The following is a 21,435-nucleotide window of genomic DNA, read 5'->3' as shown; positions in this document are numbered from 1 at the left end:
TTCCCCTCCCTCACCCCAAAACAACAACAACATACACACACACCAGGATACTGGACACAGGATATATGTATGCTAACTTCATTAATCCCAATTGTCCATCATGAATTTCCATCATTAATAGATGCTGAAATTATGTAATGCTTTGTAATTATTTGAGATGAATCTTGCAATCTGTTGCCTCTTAAATTTCACAGCCTGACTACATGTTACCTTTCATATGTAGCATGCAGCTTTGTCTGTTCTGTGCCGTACTCAAAAGTAAGTCCAGGAGACCCAAGCCAGATCAGGACCCCATGGGGGTTAAGGGGCTTTAACTCTTTACCCCCTAGTGTGGTGCCGATCTGGATTCCCCCTCCCCAGCTCCATTGTCTGCAATTTACATAGGAAAAAAGCGTCCATTGGCTTCAGGGGGGGATTTATTTCCTATGCAAATTTCAGGTATGGGGGGTCCAATCTGGCTTGGGAGCACAGTGGAGGGCAAAGGTTTAAAGCCCTCCCCCCCACACTTACTTTTGAGTACGGAAAAAAGAACAGCTGTAGCTGGGCGCTACGTATTAAAGTTAACTTATAATTTAGTTGTCAGTGTTTGTTTCAATATAGAACTCTGCATAATCTGTAAGTTAAGACAGACAGCTGAAGGCCTGGGCCTCAGCCTTACCCCGCGTAGCTTTCCTTGATCCAAAATATATCCCCCCTTTATTAGGCACCTTCACGTTTTCTTTTAAACTGTGAGACAGGCAAATGACTCTTTCACTGGATACATTCCAGCATGAACAGCAGCAGAGGCTTTAGCAGATTTTTCCCCTTGTGCACCTCAGTGGCTTACTGTCTTACTGCCGTGGTGAGTCACCTGCAAATGGTGACCCTATCACATGGAAAAGGAGAGGGGAATCTGATTTTAAGAGCAAAAGAGCACTGGTGTAGTGGTAAATGCTGAAGTGCAGGCGCTCATCATGACAGCCCCCCCAGCCACACTTCCAAGGAAAGTCGAAAAATGCAGGCAACTGTGTTGATCCATATCAAAGAACCCATTCTAGCAGTTTCCATCTCCACCAGGAGCAGGTCTTTTGTAAAGCTAAGGGGTCTGAATTACTCATTCGAGACCAAGCCACCCCAAAGTACCTTTAAAAAAATTACAGGGCACAATATATTGTTGTTGGGAAAACACATCCCCTCCAGTCACTGTGAGAATGGCAGCTAAGCTCAGAGGGATCAGGGAATTCTGATAGGGGTGGCAGATGATGTTACCATTCCTGCTGATCAAAAAGTGCCGGCAAAAGTGCCCTGCGGGCCCTGGCTCTGCTATCCCACTGCAAAAGAGGTGTGCAGTTGAGGAGTGCTAAATATTTACCCCACTTGCATCGTATCTTCCCGCAGTTTGATTCTGATGGCGCTTTTTCCTCAGCCAGGATATGGTACAAGAAGCCTAGCTTGGAGAATGTGGCTTGGGGAGAGAGGCTGCTGCAGGAAAGTTAGCAATGGCCATGGGGAGGGTTGAGCATGCCCTTTCTGGTTTACACATTAGACTATACCTTTGTTTACGTGATTCGGGATGGCGCAGCCGCCTGATCCGGGAATCCAGCAGAACCCCCGCTGCCCGTACCCCCGAGCGCCACTTGCTGAACTCCTGCCCCCGCTTACTGCCTGCGCATGCTTGGTGAGCAGCCCGCACTCACCACGGTGGCCTCGTCAAGCCCCGCAGTCGCCATTTTTTAAAAAAACGAAACGGCAATCACAAAAATGCGCATATTTGCACATGAGAAAAAGTGCACATTCGCGCATGTGAAAATGCACATTTTGTGAATGCGCATTTTTTGCACATGCACAAATATGTGCATTTTTGAGATCACCTTTTTTTTTTAATGGCGACCACGGAGCTTGACGGGACCGCTGGGGTGACTGCGGGCTGCTCACCGAGTGTGGGAAGTTCTTGAGCTCAGTCCAGGGACCGGAGAGGGGGGCAGGGGCTGGGCAGGCACCCAGAGAACCTAGACGGGGGTGGGTTCGCACATCCCTATGCGTGCTTGGAGCCTGCATTTACATTTCACAAATTTTGTGAACCGCCCAGAGAGCTTCGGCTGTTGGGCAGTATAGAAATGAAAAAATAAAAATAAATTCACAGATCTGGCTTGACCCTGATTCTAGGACTCTGCCTGGTCCTTAGGCCTTGCACAATTCAATGTTAAAAACTAATTCCCAACCACAATTCTGGATTATTTATATGTGATCCATACTTACAGCAAGATGAAGAACACCCATATTCAGCTAACAGGGCAGAACCATATTTTCAGTTATTCTTTTCCTTCATACTGTTCAGCTGCTGAGGCTGTGATTTGAAGAGAAAGGATGGGACAGAGGAAAGGGGCATCTTAACCCTTTCCCCTTCGGCCTTTTTCTTTTTCTGAAAATCGGCCCCCACTCAGCTACTTTTACCCTTGTGGAAGAAAAGATATGGGTATTCACATATTTTCCCAAATGGAAATATTCACATATTTTCCCATATTTTCCCAGCTTGTGGGGTAACTTTCAGTGGGAAAGCATTAAGAAGCACCCACACCCACATTGGTCTTCCACTGCAAATTATAGCCTCTCAGCTGCATTGTATAAAAATGGAGAATCCTGGAAATATGTATCAAGTGCTGTTTCATCCTTAAGTTATCAGCCAGAGTTATAAATGAATTATGCTTTCATTTGAACAGCAGAGTCAAGGAGACTCATGTCCAGCTAACTTTTACGAGAGCGGGTAATTCTGAAACTCTATAATGTAATTATAATGTAAAAAATCTGCTTCACAATTTTTTGGCATATTTGAAGAGTGTATGGTGTGTGCGTGTGTGTGTGTGTGTGCGCGCACGCGCGTGTGTTTGCATGCGCTCATACACAGATCTAATGCAAACCAGCTCCTTCAAGTCTTTCCAGTCATTTGAGAACCCATGTCAGTTACACTGAACAAATCTTCCTGGCATGGCATTAAAACCAAAAAGGACTGTCAGTTCCTTCTTGTCAATGTGCAGCCATGCAACTTATCTTAAGACACCTAGGTTTTATGTTCCACTATTTAAAGCTTCTGAAACAATAGAGTATAATCTGAGGCATAAGCCAGCCCTGTATGACAGCTCTGTTTTTTGTTTTGTTTTTTTGCTGCCTACATTCCTCTGCCATTTACAATGCACACATTTTCAAAAATTAACAGCACAATCCTGTGCATATCTACTCAATAGCACAACCCACTGAATTCAGTGAGCCTTATTCCCAGGTAAGTGTGTATAGGATTGCAACCATGTATACAACAAAATGATTTCCCAAAGCCCAAGTATATGTACATACATTTGTTCACACTCACACCTTGTTACCTTGCCCCTCCTTCCTGTCATCGCCAATGTTCACACATGCATCAATTCCTGGGATGTTTCCAGAAGGATTCCGTCTAGTGCTACCCATCGAAAGACATAGTGCAACTATTTTATCTTTTGCTCCTTAACCATTTTTCTGTGGAAGAAAAAGATGGAAGAAGCCATGGGAAAACATGAGAGAGTTACAAGTTGAAGATGAGAATGTCTGGACCCCCCATAAAATCACGTGGATGAGGTAGGGCAATTGCACAATAAAAGCCTCATCTAGAAACACCCTCAAACACTTGAAATGAAAGTTTACTTGGGGTGTTTGTTCCATGATGAGCCACTCACAGATAAACTGTTATTTGCTGTTGCAATCCAGTGATTAACTTGCAAGTGTGAACAAGCCCTAAGAACTGATTTAAAAAAAAACAACTTTTATGAGAATTTATGGTTGTTAAGGCCATATTTGATTAAAACAATGACTTAGTGCATCTCATATATTGGATATGATAAAATTGGATAGCAACCTATGCAAAGATAAATGAGCCCCTGGTTCTTACCTGCTGTAGGATCATTTGTTATTTTCGCATGTCTCATAACAAGCCTTTTTTTATAGCTATGGAAAGAAAAATAATGGAGGCCATTGACTTGGTTAGAGGTGAAACATTTGGATCCTGTTCCCTTTCAAGTGAAATGCAGTAATATTCTGCTCTCCATAGAGTGAAATACTTTTTACATGCCTTGTCATTCTTGCTACAGCCATGGAAAGAAATACAGTCAGAAATGAGACATAGTATTATTTATGGTGCTTGGAATGTTTTTGCAGTTAAACAGCCTTGACCTCTGTCCTGTTTTGAAGGCTCTGGTTTCAAAAGGCATCATGGAAGTGCATGATTCCCAATATTGATCCAGGTCTTTTCAGTTGCTCCCAAATTAGCAATTCTTCATCAACTTTAGTGGAACAATACCAGTTTACACCTACTAATAACTTGGACTCCTGAAGTCAAAGTAGGTATATGTGTGTGTGTGTTTATTTCATGGCTCCACAAAAGATGAGCTGGCATTATGTTGGAGAATGGTATCAAATTATATATCAAACATGTAAAGTTGTTCATGGATACATCAATTTTTGTGTACCATTATTCTGTACTGGTATCTAAGGGTTCGGTTAGGTGACCTGGAGTAGAAAAGTTATCCTAAGTAGCGTTCATCAAGACGCATTATATTTCTCTTGATAAAGATTTTCTTTGAAACACACTGAGAACCAATTCTATTTGTACAGGTCTCTCTCTTGTTCTTGGATTTCTCTACAGCCCTCTCTGTTGTGCCTCCGATACCCTAAGTATGTTCTGCTCCAAATAGCATTAAAATAAAGCAAAAGTTCAGATGTTGCTGTTGGATTCCCTGTGAGTAATATAAAAATGGACATGGATATTCAAAGCAAAGGTAGAATTCCAGTAAATTTACCGGATAAGAAATAGTGGGTTTGAATTAGAATTTGGGATTCTGTGAACTCTGACATAGAATGTTGCCTTTATTTGCAGTTTTTTTAAAAAAAGTCAAAGCATTAAAATGTGTACTGATTTTCAATTGGAAATATTTGTGGTTCAGATTTCTCATATTGCAGTCATTCTAAATACCAGTTGAGCTTAAATTCAAATACCCCTCAGGAGCATGGTAAGAGATGGGCGGAGCTTAGTGGTTCCTGGTAGGAGCAGAGGATGGCATCTGGTGGGTCAAGGAAGTAGCCCCGTTGTGCCTACTGCTTCAAGACTGGAGTCTGATGGACATGGACGGTGGACCAAATGGCAAAAGTTTTCATCCAGCCAAGCAGAAAATAGCCTGCCCCATGGTCCTGGCTGCTTGCCTTGAGATTTAGTCCTTTCCTTGGAGACTCAGAAAAAAACTAAAACCCTGAAACCTCAGGTGTAACTAACTGCTAATATGGAATTTCATATTTAGTTCTAGCCCTGTTTAAAACTTTCAGAGAGATCTCAAAACCTTTTTATTCAGAGGTAAATTCAGGATGACTTAATTCCCGGTAAGTTTTATTCATTTGTTTTATATACTGTTCCTCATAATTATCCAAGGGCGGCAGCAGATAGTTATGCTGAAACTATATCATCAAGAAAAGTCTTAGGAGTATTTAGTATTGTCGAAAAGACAACTGCTGCTTTGCTTTCCAGATAACTATAGAAAACTAATCACATGATACATCATGAACTATATGGAATGTTGTGACATTTTCTTTCTTTTTTTCTTTTGGTAATACGAAATCTGTAACAGCATATGGAAAACACTTAAGGCAGAAACAAGCCAACAGACTGCTGTTTAGTGTGTTTTTATTATCAAGGTGACCATTTTGACCAGAGTTTGACATTTTTAGTCTGATATTTATTTTCAGTGTTAGCAGTCTAAAGTTATTGACTTGGTATCACAGCATTAGACATAAAAATATAACAGTTTTGTCATTCATTTTAGCTGATTTGAACTTTATGTGGCTTTGGAATGGCTCAGCTGTTTTCTAACATCCTGCAATAAATTGGATTCCTCTGTTTAAATCTACTTTGTGGCACTGGTGATGCGGAACCAAAACCACAGCAGTCCATCCCAAGCATTGCACTGGATTTGATTCGGACTTTCATACCACAGTTTCGGACAGACTCTTACCTTTGTGAAATGGGGTCACCACATGAGGACTTTACCAACCCAGAAACGAACATAAGATTATAAATTGACCCTTTTACTGTCTCTGATTATTGTCTTACTACATGTGTTATCCGTTTGATTACCTTCAGTGGGACTGCACAAAGAGCACAGGACTAGTAGAGAAGAAGCAACAGAATCCAGTTCTTCATAATTAAAGACTGAATCCCAGTCCAGCCCCAAATAACTCTCCCAAGCCATTTGCCTAATGGTCTGGGAGACATCCAAAACATTAGAATAATCAGGGTTAATGGGTATGCTGTTTGTCGTATTAATTTATCTGTTTCAAAAATTATATCTGAATGACCATGGGTTAGCAAACTGGGCATTCCTTGTACACAACTGTGAAGTTACAATCTTGACATAAAGCTCAGCATGCACAGTACATTAAAGAGTATAAGATGATGAATCCCTGTCCTGAGGAGCTTCCAATCTAAAATTTGACAAAGGAGAAAACAGAGGAAGGGGAGGAAAGTGTTGTTGTTGTTCAGTCGTTCAGTCGTGTCCGACTCTTCGTGACCCCATGGACCATAGCACGCCAGGCCTTCCTGTCCTGCGCTCTCTCCCGGAGCGTGCTCAAGTTCATATTCATTGCATCCGTGATGCTATCTAGCCATCTCATCCTCTGCCGTCCCCTTCTCCTTTTGCCTTCAGTCTTTCCCAGCATCAGGGTCTTTTCCAGGGAGTTTTCTCTTCGCATTAGGTGGCCAAAATATTGGAGCTTCAGCTTCATTATCTGTCCTTCCAATGAGCACTCAGGGTTGTTTTCCTTTAGGATGGACTGATTTGACCTCCTTGCAGTGCAGGGGACTCGTAAGAGTCTTCTCCAGCACCACAGTTCGAAAGCATCAATTCTTCGGCGCTCAGCCTTCCTTATAGTCCAGCTCTCACAGCCATACATTACTACTGGGAAAACCATAGCTTTGATTAGACGGACCTTTGTCGGCAAGGTGATGTCTCTGCTTCTTACTATGCTGTCTAGGCTTGCCGTAACTTTCCTCCCAAGGAGCAAGCGTCTTTTAATTTCATGGCTACAGTCACCGTCTGCGGTGATCTTGGAGCCCAAGAAAGTAAAATCTGTCACTGCTTCCATTTCTTCCCCTTCTATATGCCAGGAAGTGATAGGGCCAGATGACATGATCTTAGTTTTTTTAATGTTGAGTTTCAAACCAGCTTTTGCACTCTCCTCTTTCACCCTCAACAAGAGGCTCTTGAGATCCTCTTCGCTTTCTGCCATTAGGGTGGTATCGTCTGCATATCGGAGGTTGTTGATAATTCTCCCGGCAATCTTAATTCCGACCTCTGATTCATCCAACCCGGCATTTCTCATGATGTACTCTGCATATAAGTTAAATAAGCAGGGTGACAATATGCAGCCTTGTCGTACTCCTTTCCCAATTTTGAACCAATCGGTTGTTCCATCTCTGGTTCTTACTGTTGCTTCTTGACCCTCGTACAGGTTTCTCAGGAGACAGGTAAGGTGGTCTGGTACTCCCATCACTTTCAGAATTTGCCACAGTTTGTTGTGATCCACACAATCAAAGGCTTTAGCGTAGTCAATGAAGCAGAAATAGACGTTTTTCTGGAATTCTCTTGCTTTCTCCATGATGCAGCGAATGTTGGCGATTTGATCTCTAGTTCCTCTGCCTCTTCGAAACCCAGCTTGTACTTCCGGTAGTTCTCGGTTCGCATACTGCTGAAGCCTAGCTTGTAGGATTTTGAGCATCACCTTGCTGGCATGTGAAAGGAGCGCAATTGTGCGGTAGTTTGAACACTCTTTGGCGTTGCCCTTCTTTGGAATTGGAATGTAAACTGACCTTTTCCAGTCTTGTGGCCACTGTTGAGTGTTCCAGATTTGTTGGCATATTGAATGCAGCACTTTAACAGCATCATCTTTTAGGATTTTAAATAGCTCGGCTGGAATACTGTCATCTCCGCTAGCTTTGTTGTTACTAATGCTTCCTAAGGCCCACTTGACTTCACTCTCTAGGATGTCCGGCTCAAGTTCAGTGACCGCACTATCATGGCTATCAGGGACATTCAGATCTTTCCTGTATAGTATTTCTGTGTATTCTTGCCATCTCTTCTTAATCTCATCTGCTTCTGTTAGGTCCCTGCCTTCTTTGTCCTTTATCATGCCCGTCTTTGCACAAAACGTTCCCTTGAGATCTCCAATTTTCTTGAAGAGATCTCTAGTCTTTCCCATTCTGTTGTTTTCCTCGATTTCTTTGCATTGTTCATTTAAGAAGGCCTTCTTGTCTCTCCTTGCTGTTCTCTGGAACTCTGCATTCAGTTGGGTATATCTTCCCCTTTCTCCTTTGCTTTTCGCTTCCCTTCTTTCGGTAGGTAGAGATAAACAGAATAAATTATCTAAGGGTGCAATCCCATGCATGTCTGGCTGGAGAATGCTGGGAGTTGTAGGTCTCTTTTCTGTCTAAACAGATTGCACCCTGTTACATCTACTTAGGCTTTATTACAGGCTTAATTGCAGTAGTGAATGGGAGCTAGGGTGGTGCAAAAGCTCCAAAGAAAAGGTGGGTTTGGGGAGGAATTTGAAAGAAATAAGTTCCAGGAATACAGGGCAGAAAGGGAGAAAAGGCAAAGTCTTTTGAGGGAGTTGGAGATCTTGGGAGGGTATTGGAGCTGGAAGAGTAATGGTCACAATTAGGGATATGTAGTGATATAAAAGCAGAAAGGTGGCTGGGAGGGCCATGGAATTAATAGAAGTTAAATTATTTTAATAATTGTTGTGGGACAGTTGAAAGGCACTGGATAGGCTGAAATTGTCTCCTTACAGACTGGAATATGATTGTTCAACAGCATTTCAGTTTCTCTTCACCTATTTTCCTCAATATTTGTTTTTCATTTTGCCCCAATTTTTGACAAAGAATTTCACATTGAACTAATATCTTCCCCATTCATTTTCTGGGCTGTTAAAATGGTTGCCCTCCTTTCATAGTGATGAGCAAATATGTTTCTGGTGAGGACCTTAGTTCAGATATTCGTTCTGAAGAAATGATTTCACTGTTTCCAAGGATTGGGAGTGAGGAGAATAGTATTTCTCTCCTTTCCCCACACACAAGGTATATGACTGATGTTTTGTTCTGGTTTTTTGTTGTTATTTCTGACAGATATAGATGAGTGTCTGGTAAACAACGGTGGCTGCGACCACTTCTGCCGAAACACTGTGGGCAGCTTTGAGTGCAGCTGCCAGAAGGGTTATAAACTACTAACCGATGAACGAACCTGCCAAGGTAATACTCTTTTAATTCCATTTTGGTCATCTGGCTTTCTTCCTAAATTAGTAATGGTACCAATTTTATTAATTCAGTGATAAAAATAAAAGTCACAGAAATCTTATTTGGCTGTCTATCACAAAGGTCCCTACAGAGAAATGTGTAATGAAATTACTGTAACTGAGTTGCTATGATTATTTTCAAAATACAGGTTTTCTAGGTATAATGTCAAATCCAGCTCCTGTTGATGACAAGATCCAGGCAGTCTATAGTTAGAACCAGCAAAGTTTCCTAATTGCTTTGACCAGCAAGCATACCTGACCTGAATATCTTTAACTGGGTTCAAGGAGTATTGCCAAGCCCAAACCCACTGTAGTCTGTTGTTGTTGTTGTAAAGAGGCTTCTTTGCTGGTGTGACTTGTCTCCTTCCAGTTCCCTCCTTTGACCAACTGGGTGCAGGTGCATAGGTCATCATTTTAAGACCACTATAAACCTGTATTTTAAGACCCACTTCATACCTAACAGAGAGAAATTATGCAGTTAGATAACTAGATGTCTGTATATGTTTTAAATGTGGTAGGTGAGACATTCTAAATTCTAATACCCACTCACTGAGTAGCTTGTTGAGGACAATCTGCTTAAGTTGCCTAGATTCTTATCTTTGAGATTTTGACTTTTGGGGAGTGTGTGTGTGTGTAATATCTGACACTCTAGGATAAGCAGGAAGCTAGTTGACTATGGATTGCTTGGTTCATGCACGCTTCTAGCTTCTCAGTGGTACCTCAACAAACCTAGTTGGGAAGTGGGACCTATGAGTCTAGTCTCTGCCTTCATCAGACATCACTAGCTGGACTTAGTGTAGGAGTGACCCCATATAGGGGATTAAAAGACCAGCCAAGGAACAACTTGGCTTAGCGTTGAGAAGTCCTGTTCCCAAGCATGAACCTGACAGCCCATGCTCTTACAGAGCCTCTCCCAAGAGTTCTGTGTTGTGAATATGCATGATTAATTGTGTAGCACATGATTTTGCTGTACAGAACTTTGAGAAGGAACTTCTGCAAATGTTGAGGAAGGACTGTTTTGCACCACCCTCACTTCACCTGCATTTCCAATTTAATCTTCCAGATTTTGTGCTTCAGATCCCTCTAAACGGCACCACCTTTTTTGACATGGGATGATTTCCACAGTCATTCCTAGAACAAGATGCATGTATTCTGAGATATGGAAACATTTTAAAGTATCTCTGTTCTTTAAACATCCCTCAAAGGAGAACCTATATTTGAGAGGGTAACGAAGCTTTTTAGAATGTGGAGAAAAATCTGCTAGTCTCATGTATAACTGGAGATCATTTTAAAACATGAGAATATATTCGTGGTTTTATTTTTCTGACTATAGCGGTAAATATTGATGGTTTTCATTTAGTGCATGTTTACCCAGCACTTTGAAAATTTAAGGACCATACAAAATATCACGTGATGGTGGTGGTGGAGATTTTGAAATATGTAATAATTATCCCTTCCTCCTCTCCCTATTCCTTATAAAATGGATGGAAGAACCCTTGGAAAAGGAAATGTGACACATGTTAATTCTTTCTATAGCTTGCTATTGGTATTGTCCACCTCTGAGAAGTCTGTGTGATTAGACCTTGGGAAGTCAGCATAAAGTCCTTGTGTAAGATTAGCTATTGTGGGTAGAGGGCAAGCCGAGCATAGACAGTACTATGTGAGTCGGCAGAAATAGCACTGTGGCTCATGTCAGTCAAGAACAAGCTGGCAGGTATGGCATTTGTCTCTCAAAACAATGTCAAGATGGATGAGTGATTTCATTGCACAATAAGGTGACACGGTCTTAAACTAAACATTGCGGGGAATTGAAAGCTATGTTTCATGCTTGTGCTTGGGTTCCATGGAACTATTAAGTCACATTGGAGTGTGATGGTGTGGCCTTAACTTTTGGATTTGTATGTAGGAAACTGTTTAAAATCTCTTCTCAGTGACACTCACTGGGTGTCCTCTTTCTCAGCTTAACATGCTTTACAGAGTTGTTGTGAGGCTAAAACACTCATAAAGAATTTTTGGGAGAAGGGTGGAGGAAAATTGAAAGGTGGTTTTATTCACAGTGAAATTGTACACATTTAAAATTAGCAGGAATAACAAAAAACAAATATTTCTATTATCTAGATTCTAGCATACAATTAACAAAGAAATAATAGGGGTGGCCTACATGTATAAATATGGAGTTTGGAATTACAAAGCATCAGCAAGTAGCCTTCTATATTCCAAAAGAGAATATACAATTTGAGGTGTTAGGTGGAACCAAATTGTCTTTTAAACATCAAATGTGTCCCTGTAGAGACAGGACCTCATAGTGACTGTTACGTCACTAAAAATATCTGTACAAGAAGGAAGATAGTTTTTCATGAGAGAAGCTTCGTCATATTGTCCTAATAAATAATTTGAATGTTTGATGGATTGCGGTGCTAGTGGTGGTGAGAAAAGTCATTGTTATTGTCTTAATGGGTAATGTAAAAATGGATTTCTGTGATGCTCACTATATATTATCAGAGAGTACCAAAAGACTGGCTCTGCCATGAAGAGCTTTCTGGTCAAGAAGACAAGATGAACCTAAAGCAAATAGTCATGAGAAGAATAGATTGCAGGAGAGAAAGGGACAATGGCAGCTGGAGTAAGGGCATTTTCCTTCCCTTATGGGTTCATATCTAAATATATCACAGAGAAGATGGGGGGAGACGTGGCTGCTAGGAAAACATATGGTGAAAGAGAAAATGACGGGACTAGGTAAGCCCAAGACTAAGATGTTGAGTCTGAAGTCCAGATCCTACTTTTTAAATGTGGTAAAGTCCTCGTATAGTGTAACAAAAATTATTTCATAAAAATATCTCTTTTGCAAAACATTATGGTATGAAGACTTTCCCATGATATGAATTGTATCTCGGAATAGAAGAACATTGTTGAACGACTCAGCCCATCATATTAATGAGAAAGATGCTGGGCCTTACAGACAAAAAAATACCACAGCAATAGGCTGAGTGCTTCTCTTTTTTGTTCACTCATAGGAACAGAATAGTTCTCTGGGCCCAACTTTTACCAGCAGAATCCCAGTGAAGCTCTGTGGCATGGTATGGGTATGAAGAGCAAATATTTTCCTGTTTTATGCTCGAGGTACTTAGGACCTCCAGATCGACAACAGCTATATTGTTAGTGATATCTGACTCTCAGAAACAGGTGACTCCTGGATTATTTAGCTCCTGTCTGGTGTTTCTAGGGGATAATTGGTGAACTCAAGCAGTAAGCATGACTGCTGTTGTTGAAGGAAGGGAAGCTAATAGAGATCAAGGACTCAGCGAAGTGTGAATCACCTGTATTTTGCTTCTTTCTTTACTGACAGGATGTCACCAGTGGCTGTTGTTTAAATGGAAGTACCAAGAGTGGTTTGAGGTTACTCACCATGTCAGTTTATAAATCTTCTGCAGTTTTTTCTTTCTTTCTGGAAATGAGTGGGCAAGGCATTTTAAAGTGCTGTTGAGACACTTGTGGCAGGTTATTTTGGGTGTTTTAATCCTCCCACAGCATGAATCAGAAAGATTTAATTACATATTTGTTGAAAGATGATGTAACTATTCATATTGTTTATGTATCTTTGCATCCATTTTTGTCCTGTCAACTGCTACTGTTTACTTTAATTCTGCTTCATTTTGGTGGGTAAAGAATTGCTTGAATTTATAGTTTTTCAAATGTATAATGGAGTAAAAGGTATATAGACCTACATGTTCAGAAAAAGTGAGTGGTGCAGCCCTCTTGGGACTGTACTACTTCAGAACACAGGCAGGGAACTGTTTATTTATTTAAAATACTTATATGCCGCCTTTCAAGGCTAAGAACCCCCCCCCCCCGCCCCCAAGAGAGCTTGCAAAATATAATTAGCTTCATATACAGAGCAAGGTAATTTAGCTTCATAAACAGAGCAAGGACATTATGCTTTGAAATGATTTGCAATGCAGTTCACTTGGAATGATTCCAGTCCAGGTCTCCAGTTATCTTCCTTCAACCCACCCACCTCTGATCCATTCTGCTGTGCTTGCCCGCCAAAGTTGTTCGCAGCCCTTTTTCCTTTCCCCCCTGTGACTCCACCTCCCTCCTTGGATGGTCCAATGTCCCAGTCTGTGAAACGTTGCTGTAATGATGGAAAGATTTTGGAATTTGAACAGCACTCCCTTTCAGTGGCCAGTCTAAAGGGAAACACTTTGTGAAGTGATTTGGGCAAAATCTGCATTTTCACGGAAACGAATTAGCTCTTTCCATGGTACACGCAGTGCTGTATTCCTCTGCTTTTGCGGGGCAAACAGGAACTGACGCTGCATTAGTTGGGGTGGGGTGGGCGTGTCCCGCCGCAAGTAGAAATGAACATCCGCAATTGCGGGGCAGCCAGTGAGCGGAGGCTTGATCCCCCTCGCTCGCGTGTTCAACAAAGTGCAATGGAGGACTTGCTTACGAGTAGACATTCATGACATACCCCATGTACACACACACATTTATGAGGCAGGCAGGCAACGCCGCCACCACCTGGGGACTGAGCAGGGTAAGCAAGAGGCGCTGAGAGCAGAGAGTGCGGAGCCGGCGAGGAGGGAGAGTGACTAGCATGTTGTCTTTGATATATATTATCTAGGGATGTACGAAAGTCACTTACCTTTTTGCGGATTGATTCGCGGTGGGCGGGGAGGCGCTCCGTCCCTCCCCCCAGAATCCTCGATGGGGGGGTAGGCGATCCATTTCCCCCCCTCAGAATCCTGCCCGGCTGGCTCTGCTCCGCAGCGGCTCCGTGGAGCAGCCGGCCAGAGCCGTCCACAGCTGGAGTTCTGGCCACGGACTGGCTGCTGCAGACGCAAATGGCGGCCACCGTAGCAGCCGCCATTTGCGTCCAGCCAGGCTGCCATGATAGGCTACATAAGTATTTACGCAGGCAAAAAAAACACAACCCAGCATATGCAAATGGCGGCGGCTATGGCGGCCGCCACTTGCATTCCCTATTTTTCGCCATTTTAGTCTACGTAAATATTTACATATACTATTACGGCAAAAAAAAGGGGGGAACACAAATAGCCTAGTGGGCGCTATTTGCTTTCCTTTTTTCCCCGCCATTTTAGCCTACGTAAATATTTACGTAAGCTATTACGGCAGGGAAAAAAAGGAACGCAAATAGCGCCCACTACACTATTTGCGTTCCCTTTTTTTTTCGCTGTAATACGAAAACGGCGAAAAATAGGGAATGCAAATGGCGGCCGCCGTAGCCTCCGCCATTTGCGTACGCAGTTGTTGTTGGTTTTTTTGCTTGGCTTGCCATCATAGGCTACGTAAATACTTACGTAGCCTATCAAAGCAAAGACCAGGATGCAAATGGCGGCCGCAGCAGCCGGTCAAAAGACCAGCCGCCGGAGCCGCCGCCAGAGCTGCCGCCGCTGGATCATCCGCCCAAGGTAAGCTTCGTCCTGGGGGGGAATCTGCGGGGCGCAGGGGGGCAGGCCGTTCTGCCCGGATTTCGGGGGCCGAATGCCAGTGCATTCGGCCTCACTGAAATCCGTGGCGGAATTCTCCGCCATCCCTAATATTAACTGCCCAATCAACAGGCTTCCCCACCCCCTCACACACACACACACACATGGGCTCAGTGAAGTGCCTCTGAGTACACATTCATGAAAATCATCCGTTCTGGCATCCACCCTTTCTTAGCTGCACAGCTTTGAATCAACAGGCGTCCACCGTTTCTCAGCTCTGCTCTTTAATAGCTGCGCACTTTCAAAGCAGGAGGGCTGGCTCCCCTCCCCGCTCCCAAGCTCAATCAGTATTTCAAGTGGGCGCGACTGAGCCCACGTTCGCAACAGTGCAGTTTCAAAACAGCAGGGCTGCTCCTGTACTCAGCAAAGTGGAATTGAAGGCATTGAGTTACTTCCAGGTAGACATTTTTATGTCTCTGCTCTCCCCACACCCCTGCCTGATGCAACTTCCCCTTCCGCCAATCAGCACTGGTTCCACCAGTCTGCATCAAAGCCAACTGAGGTCACACAGACTCCTGAACAACACTGAAGCCACTGTGACAGGAAAAATCTGACACAAAATGAGTTTGAAAAAAACCTGGATTTAGGGCAAGGAACTCCAGGCTAGCTACTTGGGGGTGGAGTAGAACCAGAGTAAAAGGCCCTTGTAGTTGGGGCCTGGGTATGGTTGACCTTCTGTTCTTCAGGTCATGGAGCTGCATCTAAGCACAATGGAAGGGCTGCTGCTTCCTCTCCTTCTGGTGACCTCAGCAATAGTAGTTGGTGGCTGGAGGGAAAGGAGCTCACAGCTGGAGATGTATCTGGGCACGATGAGGGGATGCCTGACTGAGCAGACTGCTTTCTTCAGACTGTTATATATAGGCTACAAAAGTGGGGGAAATGTAGGGCCTTGTAGGGCAAGTAAAAACTGCTCATGGAAGGCCACAATATCAGAGAGAAGGGTGCCAGCCAAGCTTTATCCTTTGACATATTTAACATTTTTTTTCTTTAACCAAAGGTCAACTGGCAAATGCTTAAAGGTTGTGCAATTGCACAAAGTATAAATTAGAAAAAAAAAACTTATGTTAATTCTCACCTTTTGAATGAGAGGAGAGGAGGAGTTGACAATGAAACAGGAGCAAAGAGAAGGCTCAACCCATCTAAAGGAAAAACTTCCAATTTTATTTGTGCAGAAGATTTGGAGAGCTAGTGATCTTGGATCTTTCAACTATAACCTTTCTGTTCCTACTTATCATTTCATCCAGTTGTATGTGGAACTACTTTGAGAACTTATTCTGTGAAAGGAATGGAGATTGGACACAGGTTGGACGGTAGACTTGAAATCTAGCAGGAAGAAAACAGACTGAACTTTCCTCTTGCATTTGTAGATGGAAATGTGGTGAGCAATATTAAACTGATGCAGTCCTCGGAGGCCAAGCAGGAGGGCATCCAGAGGGCACCGCAAGGAAGGTTAAACAGGTTGCTTTTACAAAACAGTTTTTGCATTATTCACAAAGAGATTTTAAAAATAATTTTTACCTAAGCCCACACAAGCCCCATGTTTGAACAGGTATCCTGGTGGTCATGTTTGACGTCCCTTCTCTACAGAAGAGTGCGAGACAGACTTCAAGGTTTACTCTGTCCCCAGTAGAGGGAAGGGAACACCACAGAAACTGTGGATTCCTGGGAGGGTTTGGAAAGCCTCTGGAAGTTGGAACACCTACAAGTTCTCCATTTGCACTTCACCCCTGCCTCTGTGACTTCCATATTCATGAGAGAAGATAGCAAGAGTTCAAGCAGTTTAAAAATATCCAGGCATCTTACTTTTTCTTCTCACTGTGGCTGAAGTAAGCAGTTGTACAGACATTAAACTAGTGCAGAACCAGAATAAACCCCCTAATAGCTACTAATAAACAGAATTCTACCCTCAGTTTACTTTCTTGGTGCCTACTGTTATTCCCCTCCACTCTTGTCCGGTTCCGTTTTCTCTTCTCCCCACTCGCACTCTTTTAATGCAAACCGAATAATCTTTGCTCTACTGCTAATCTCACAGTCCGCTTCCCTCTGAACTCTTCATCTCCCCTTCACCTCCACCATCCCTGTACCCTTTTTTTCATATTCGTTAAGAGATAGGGAAAACTGAAAGTAGGGATGGGGCAGAGTTCCACCCTAGCCAGAATCTGGACGAGAAGCCCAAGCCCTGATCAGTGCCAGCTCCAGGTTTTTGAGGGAGGGCCCCCTTCCTTCAGTGAGACTCACTGCCATTGCCACCAGCTCCTATTGTTCCTCATCCTCTTTATCTTTGGTACCACTTGCTTGCTTGACAGGCGGAACGCTAGGGCAAGCAGGCAGTGGCATCTCCTGCACCCCCTTCTCACCACCACCGTAGTCTGGGCCAGAGTCAGAGGCAGGTGAACAAGCAGGTTACAGTGGTTGAGAGGAGGGAGCTCTTGTCAGTGGACCCCTGCTGGGCTGTGGGCCTTTGGCAGGTGCCCAACCATGCCTAGTGTTGACACCGGCCCTGGCTCTGACTTGTCTTGAGAAGGCATTGCGTTTCGTAAGGGATAAATATACTATTTCCTGGTGGGAAACTTCCATTATTTGATGAAGTATTTGTATTTCTATCATATATCAGTGCTACGTCAACTCATGTATCTTGGTCAGGCAGACTTCCGGATGGTTTACCTTCCTCCCCAGTTGGGAGTGCTCTCATGTGGGAGGAGGTCCAGTGTGTTAAAGACCTGCTCTTGAGCTGAGGAAGGTGACAATGGGCATCTGTACACCAGCCTAAAATCCTGCATTGAAAACGGGGCTTTCTGCTTCCATTTTAAATGCAGGATCACAATTTACTCCCTTTACACGCGCTTTCTTTCCCCCTCCCCCCCTCCTTCTGCCCGTATCCGCGTCTTCCATTATCTTTTGTTGATCTCGCTCCCCTTCTTGCCGCTTTAACTCTTTTCACGGAGGAAATTGAAGCGGAACACAGTGATAATTTGGTAGCTCATTATCTGCGATCTATTTAAAGACGGAACAAGGGGCATTTAGTGCAGGAGATGCCCTAGAGGGTCACGGCAGGCTCATAGCATCATGTAAAGAACCCGCAAACTTCCGTGAAGGAGCACTCTCAATCTCAGGATAAAAGCTCCGTATGAAGGAGCCCAATGAAGCACTCCCAACTTAAATCTCCACCCATGGAGAGGGGAGCAGGATTTAATCTCCACCTATGGACAGGGAAGCAGGATCGTGTCAGATGGCCTTGCACCTCACTTCTCTCTCTGTGTCCGCTGGCCCCATCCCTGACTTACACTGCAATGCTATGTACATACATAGTGATGATATGTACACACAACTGCACACAGGCCAGGGCTCCTTATTGTGTGTGCAGGCCCTATCTACATACAGCTGTATATGTACTGTGTATGTACTGTATATATATGTACTGTGTGTATATAGAACCTTTTCATGTCCAGCTAATGTGTGGCAGTCAGGGGTAAGGCCACTGGGTCCAGTCTTTCTCCACACATTTCTTTACATTTGGACTGAGCATGAGAATAGTGTTTCTGTGTGCAAAGCCCACAAAGATGGTACTCTCTTATTCCTGACTATACTCCTCACAGTTGTCACCCACCCTCACTCCTTACGCCAGTCCAATTTCAGCTGCCTCTCCTCAGCCTCCTATATAGGTCTTGGCATGAGACAGTGAAGGAAAACCTCCTCCGTCCTCAGAGGAATGAGGAATGACAGTTTGGTGAGGGAGTGTTCAGAGGATGTCTTGGTGGCTTCATCTTCCATACTTCCTCTCCTCCCTTAGAAGCCAGTGATTCCCACTGGTGACTTTCAGAAGGCTCTAACCAAGGACATTGTTTATATAGGGTAAAAACTGCCCTCGTCCTAGGCACTGCTGACCCCAGTGTCAGGGATGAGGCAGGCACTACCCCCATACTGTGGAGTCACTAGCAGGGCCCCTTGATTTTTCAGCAGAAATGAAGGGAAGCCATCCATTCTGCTGGAAGATAGTAAATTCTGCTTATTCATATGCTAGGCAGAGAAACTCCTGTGTCTGGGTGACTGAAGATGGAAGAATCACCAGAATGTTGTGGAAGAGTATAGCCAACAGGCTTGAAGACTACTTGTGATTCACTGGTTAAAGTGGGTAATGAACAACAAATTCATTTTCAGGATTCCTCTTAGTAAACAGAACTACTAGTTATAAATTATTATACAGAGGAGCCTGAAGGGAACAAAGTCCTTTGCTAATGTAAATGGGATCCACCTTCTTTTGCAGACAGTGTGAAGTCCAGCTTTTCAACTTCACACTTGAGACAGCAGAAATTCAACCAATAAAACTTTGAACATTTTATCTCATGTTTTCTTCATTCCCATGATCAGTTACATTCTATACCTAAAGCTAGGCCTTGGGAAGCAATGATCCAGAAAGTCCCAGGGGAAACTGAACAGTAAACGACTATATATGCATTTCTTTCCCTGTCATGGGATCGTTTGCATTGCCCCCAATGCACTATGTCCAACAAATGTACGTTGAAAGCATGTACACAGTCCAAAATACTTCACTTGACCCTTACTTTGGATGTTTTCATGTCATAGACCATCTGAGAAAAAAATTCTAGAGCTACACAATAATGGTTGGCAAGTTCAAAGCAAGCTTAATGCAAACATTTAAAAATATTATCTCTTTGAATTGTCTCAAAAAATCTTTAAATTTAACCTAGTGTTATTGAGTTACTATGGCCTGGTGCAGATATAATGCTGGTTTCCTGAAAAACCATGCCTTGCAAACCAGGAATACATGCTTCTGCCTACTCTTTGTGGAGTGATTCCCCTTGCCTTGCCTTCCTGGCATTGATCATGGTGTCACAACACCCGTACACCAAAGAAAACTATGGTGAACCCAAAACCTGTTTCCTGAAAGTGTCATTTGAAGTTGAGGTTTACAAATCTAGGTTACAAGGGAATGAAGTAAATATATAAAAACATAAAATATATTTAAAATATTCATAGTATAAAATTAAATCCCAATATATTTATGAATTTAATAATATAAAATTAAATACAAGTATAAATCAGTAAAAATAACATTAAATAATAGACTGCAGTCCCTATACCTTTCGTTTATGAAAGCAGTCCCTATACCTTTCGTTTCATTAATTCTCCATGACTTGAGATCCTGCTTATCTATCGCCAACATTCAACAAACCAGGCAATGCCACACATCTCATAAAGCATTTAATACAATTGCTGACATCAGGATAAGGAAGTTGAGTTCTCCAAGGAAGGAAGGTGGGCATTCCAATAATCATTGACTCTTCCTAAGGAGAGGTTCCCACAATTTGCCAGACCAGACTGGATAAAGCAGGAAACCCTAAAGAAGGTGAAAACAAACACCAGACACATGGCTACATGCCAACAGGTTGAAAATTTACAAGATAGTGGCACTGGGGAAGAGAGGATGGATAGTGTCCCAAGATAACCAGCCTCCGTTCTAGATATGCCTTTCTTCTAGAAGGATGAGCCAAAACCACAAGCAACAGAAGTGGGAGAATGCCTCCTTTCAGTCTTGAGTCAAGAACAAGAATTTTGTCATTCCGCATTCAATTCTCCTGATAAAAGCAGCACTTTTCATTCTCAAGCCTTAGTATGCATATAAATAGGAAGACCAAATGGAGCAGACATTTATCAACCAAAAGTGCTTCTTTTTGGATCCCGTAACTCAATGTCCTGGTTCCCATGATCAAAACAAGCCACCATGGGGTGTTGTAGGGTTATCTGAGGGTTGTTTAACCCTCCCACAAGCCATTCCTCCTGGGTTTGGATGACATGATAAGCTGTGGCCGGGCAGTGTTTATGCAAATCATCCCTGGCACACACCGCAGCTTGTCCACGGTGGCTTGCTTTGATCATGCGAACTGGCCCAGTGTAATGGATGCACCATGGTGCTGAGGGAAGCTTGTAGAGAAGTGAGATGGTGAACTTCCCTTAGTGGAAAGAAGTAAAGTGAAAATTCTTAAAACACAGTGAAATAATTTATTTACCATGTGAATATGACTCAAGTAGACTCTTGAAACACATCCACTGGAAAACAGGTTCTTTTAAAAACAATGGGTGGAAATAATTGGGGGCTAATATATGGGGTTCTGCAGGGGTCAGTTCTGTCCTGCATGGTGTTCAACACCTACATGAAAGTGTTGAGTGGGGCCATCAGGGGCTTTGGAGTGTGTTGGCATCAGTATGCTGATGACAGGCAGCTCTACTTCTCCTTTTCATCTTCATCAAGTGAGGCTGTGGATGTGCTAGATCGGTCCCTGGCTGTGACAATGGACTGGATGAAGGCTAATAAACTGAAGCTCGGTTCAGATGAGATTGAAATGCTGTTAGTGGGTGGCTCTTCTGATTGGGTGGGGGTGCTCAACCTGTTCTGGACAGGATTGCACTCCCCTGAAGGAGCAGGTTTGTAGCTTGGGGGTTCTTCTGGAACCATCTTTGTCATTTGAGGCTCAGGTGGCCTCAGTGACACAGAGTGCCTTCTACCAACTTCAGTTGGTGGCCCAGCTATGCCCCTAGCTGGACAGGAATAACCTGGCTTCAG

At 43.2% G+C, this 21,435-nt stretch overlaps 1 protein-coding gene across 3 annotated transcripts in view; it reads left to right on the top strand.

Moving 5' to 3' along the window:
• SCUBE1 (signal peptide, CUB domain and EGF like domain containing 1) overlaps positions 1–21,435 on the top strand; it is a 301,150-nt gene that overhangs the window by 234,214 nt on the left and 45,501 nt on the right. For all 3 annotated transcript variants that reach the window (XM_084811851.1, XM_084811850.1, XM_084811852.1), the window contains one exon: positions 9,176–9,298. In XM_084811851.1, coding sequence (XP_084667977.1) covers positions 9,176–9,298 — 123 coding nt within the window. The remainder of the gene's footprint in view (positions 1–9,175; positions 9,299–21,435) is intronic.

Source organism: Heloderma suspectum, chromosome 7, assembly GCF_057233095.1.
Source record: "Heloderma suspectum isolate Gila_16-S chromosome 7, 16-S_ref, whole genome shotgun sequence".
NCBI lineage: Eukaryota > Metazoa > Chordata > Lepidosauria > Squamata > Helodermatidae > Heloderma > Heloderma suspectum.
Note: the sequence above shows the minus strand (reverse complement) of the source record. Positions and strands in the feature narration are given on the sequence as shown.